Below are 2,793 nucleotides of genomic sequence, written 5' to 3' on the forward strand. Positions count from 1 at the left end.
ATTCATAAAAAACAAAAGTATTTGTAAACATTTAAAAGTAACCACAAAATTTCGCCATCAGTCGCACTTACCAAAGGAAGAATGGCAGCCAACAGAGTATGAATGTGCCCATAATTATACCCAAAGTTCTTGCAGCCTTGTGTTCTCGTTTCATTTTGATTAAATGTTTATCCTTTGTCGGTGTATGATCCTGCTCCACTTCATGCAGCGTCAAAGTTTTCGATGAGCCGGAACCGCTGAGCGCTTCACCTGCGGCAATGAAAGCTAATCGGTTAGTATGAAAAATGAGCAAGAAAAGGCAATTATGTGCATAAAATAAAAGCGCTGGAAAAGTCCTAAACGATACACATTTCCCATTTTTGGCCAACACGAGAAGGAAAAACTTCAAATCTGACTGTAATTTGCAGCAAATTTATTAGCGCAAAGCCGGCTTTGTCAGCTGGACAAAGTTTGCCATAAAGCTTTACAAAATTATTGTGGCTTAACTGACTGCACCGAAAAGGTTGCGAAGAAACCACATTGTGACCCGGAGAGTTGCCACTCGATTTGTCCATGGCAAAAAATGCGCAGTTCAAGTCAATCTCCTATTTGCCTGCTTTGCTTTATTTCCTTGACTTGTTTGCTTTGTATTTTGTACGTTTTGTTTATATTTCTAGCCCACCAAGCCCAAAACCCACAAAAAGTTTTCATTTTGCTAATCGCTTCCAAATGTTGAAGGTACGTACATCCAAGTTGTGCGCCGTAAATGTTGAGTATACGCCATGTAGAGCGCTGAGTTATGCATAGCGCTGTTATTTATGTTGCTTGCGGAGCTAAATATATATGTACATTATTCTTGCGTTTGGTTTTTATTTTCGCTGCAGCGCTCAGTTAATCGCTTGCAATATTTATAACATGTTCCTGGAAATATATTTTTAGAAAGTTTCGCGCAACGAAAAGTTTGTCCATTAAGAAATAGGTGCGCACAAATGGGGCCTACGCAAAATACATACGTATGTATGTATGTATGTATATACTTTTCCGTATAGGAGACCAGCTGAAACAGGGTTGATAGGTAGGCAGTTATGCATACTTTCATTGGCGCTTAAAAGCAATTGCGAATAAAATAATAAATAAAATTGCGCCAGCGTGTTGAGTGATTGAAATTCAGAGTCTTAGTGTTTATTGCACCTTAATTGTGGAAAATTCTTCGCTGTAGCTTTATGCTAAATACTTTGTTGGTTAATAAATATGTTTGTATGTACATATGTAGAAGGTACATGTTTCAAGAAGTAATTTTTTTGTTTGTTATTTTTATTATTTAAATTCGATTGTGATGGCTCGTGAGTCGGTCCTAATGGTTCCGGTTGTCCAGAGATTCCAACCGAGATCGAAGTGGTGCTTTAGAGATAGTTCTATAGTTTTCGATATTGCAGAAGTAATTAACTTGATAGCTCAGTCATTTTTGGCGCAAACTCATTAAAAAATAATGATACTCCACTAAACAAATGGAGGTCTGTTGGACTTCGTAGTGTTAGATCTTTCTTCATTGAGTCTCAAATTTTTCTGCCTTCAATCCAACGACTGGAATCTTTCGCTTAACTATTAACAATTCGCTGTGTATTATAAATGAACAGTAAAGATCTGATTGCAGCTTGGTTGTCTGTATAGACGGCATCGATACTGAGGCATTACGTAGCCTAGGATCAGTTCATTTATTGATCGTTAATTCAGCTTTAAAAATATTGAGGTTCTTATGGAGCCGTAGGTTTAGATTCAGTGATATTTAAATATGTTGAGTGCATTTCAATGCCAGCCTTTTTGCTCAGCTTTTACTCAACGGTAAAACTAGCGGCAGATCTAAAATTAAGTTTGGTTTTTCAATTCATTCCTCAAAGGGATTCCAGAGAGAACTTGTTTTCTTAGCACAAAACGGGATTAACATAAACCAGTTTTACCGGAGTTCTGCGTAAAATCTATATAATTACGTTGTGGCAGTTTCAATCCGAGTTTGAAGGCCTTACCTGTGGACTAGACTAGACTTCACCCTCTGCAGTTTTCTCTTCAACGTAGATTCATCTAAAACTGGCCAACAAACGTTAAAGAGCGGTGCCCATGGACTTTTCTTAAAAATATGCATGGATGTACTTATGTACGTAAATATATTTGGTAATTTTCATTGTCATTGCTAGTGTTATTGGCAGTGTTATTGTTATTGTCATTGCTTTTGTAAATTTACATGTCATTATCATTGTCACTGTCATTACCTTTTCAAGTGTCACTCTCTCGCACTTTTTGTAATTTTGAATTTTTTACCACCAACCATTTTTAGTAGTTACATACTCATACTCCCGCGCTTAATTCTTTATTTTATTTTAATATTTTGTTGCTTATTATATATGTATACCTGTATTATTGCTAGCCCCTCCGCGCGTATCCACCGAATGTCGATGCATTAACATCGCATTGCCATGACGCGCCATCATTTGTTTCTCCTGACGATTCGCCTCACGGAATATCGCCAAATACGTGAATATCATAATTGTACAGGGGATCCAGAAGGAAATTGAGCTGGATATAACACAATATGGCTTATTGACAATGAATTCACAACGATCCGGATGACGTTTGACAAAAACTTTGTGCTCCTCTGTCGTATACCAACCGATGAATATGGGCAAGAAGGAGAGGAGCGCTGGCGAAACCCACGTATTCAATATCATGATGAATACGACACGTTTTGTCATGCTAATCGGGTACTTGAGCGGTTTTACAATCGCATAATATCTGTGAGGGAGAGAAAAATAAAAAAAA

At 37.5% G+C, this 2,793-nt stretch overlaps 1 protein-coding gene across 1 annotated transcript in view; it reads right to left on the reverse strand.

Moving 5' to 3' along the window:
* Nucleotides 1-2,793, reverse strand: part of LOC118738231 (octopamine receptor beta-2R) — a 39,558-nt gene that overhangs the window by 2,131 nt on the left and 34,634 nt on the right. Inside the window, 2 exon segments of the mRNA XM_036469156.1 lie at nt 72-249; nt 2,387-2,766. Coding sequence (XP_036325049.1) covers nt 72-249; nt 2,387-2,766 — 558 coding nt within the window.

Source organism: Rhagoletis pomonella, unplaced genomic scaffold, assembly GCF_013731165.1.
Source record: "Rhagoletis pomonella isolate Grant_MI unplaced genomic scaffold, Rhpom_1.0 Rhpom_scaffold_00004, whole genome shotgun sequence".
Lineage (NCBI taxonomy): Eukaryota > Metazoa > Arthropoda > Insecta > Diptera > Tephritidae > Rhagoletis > Rhagoletis pomonella.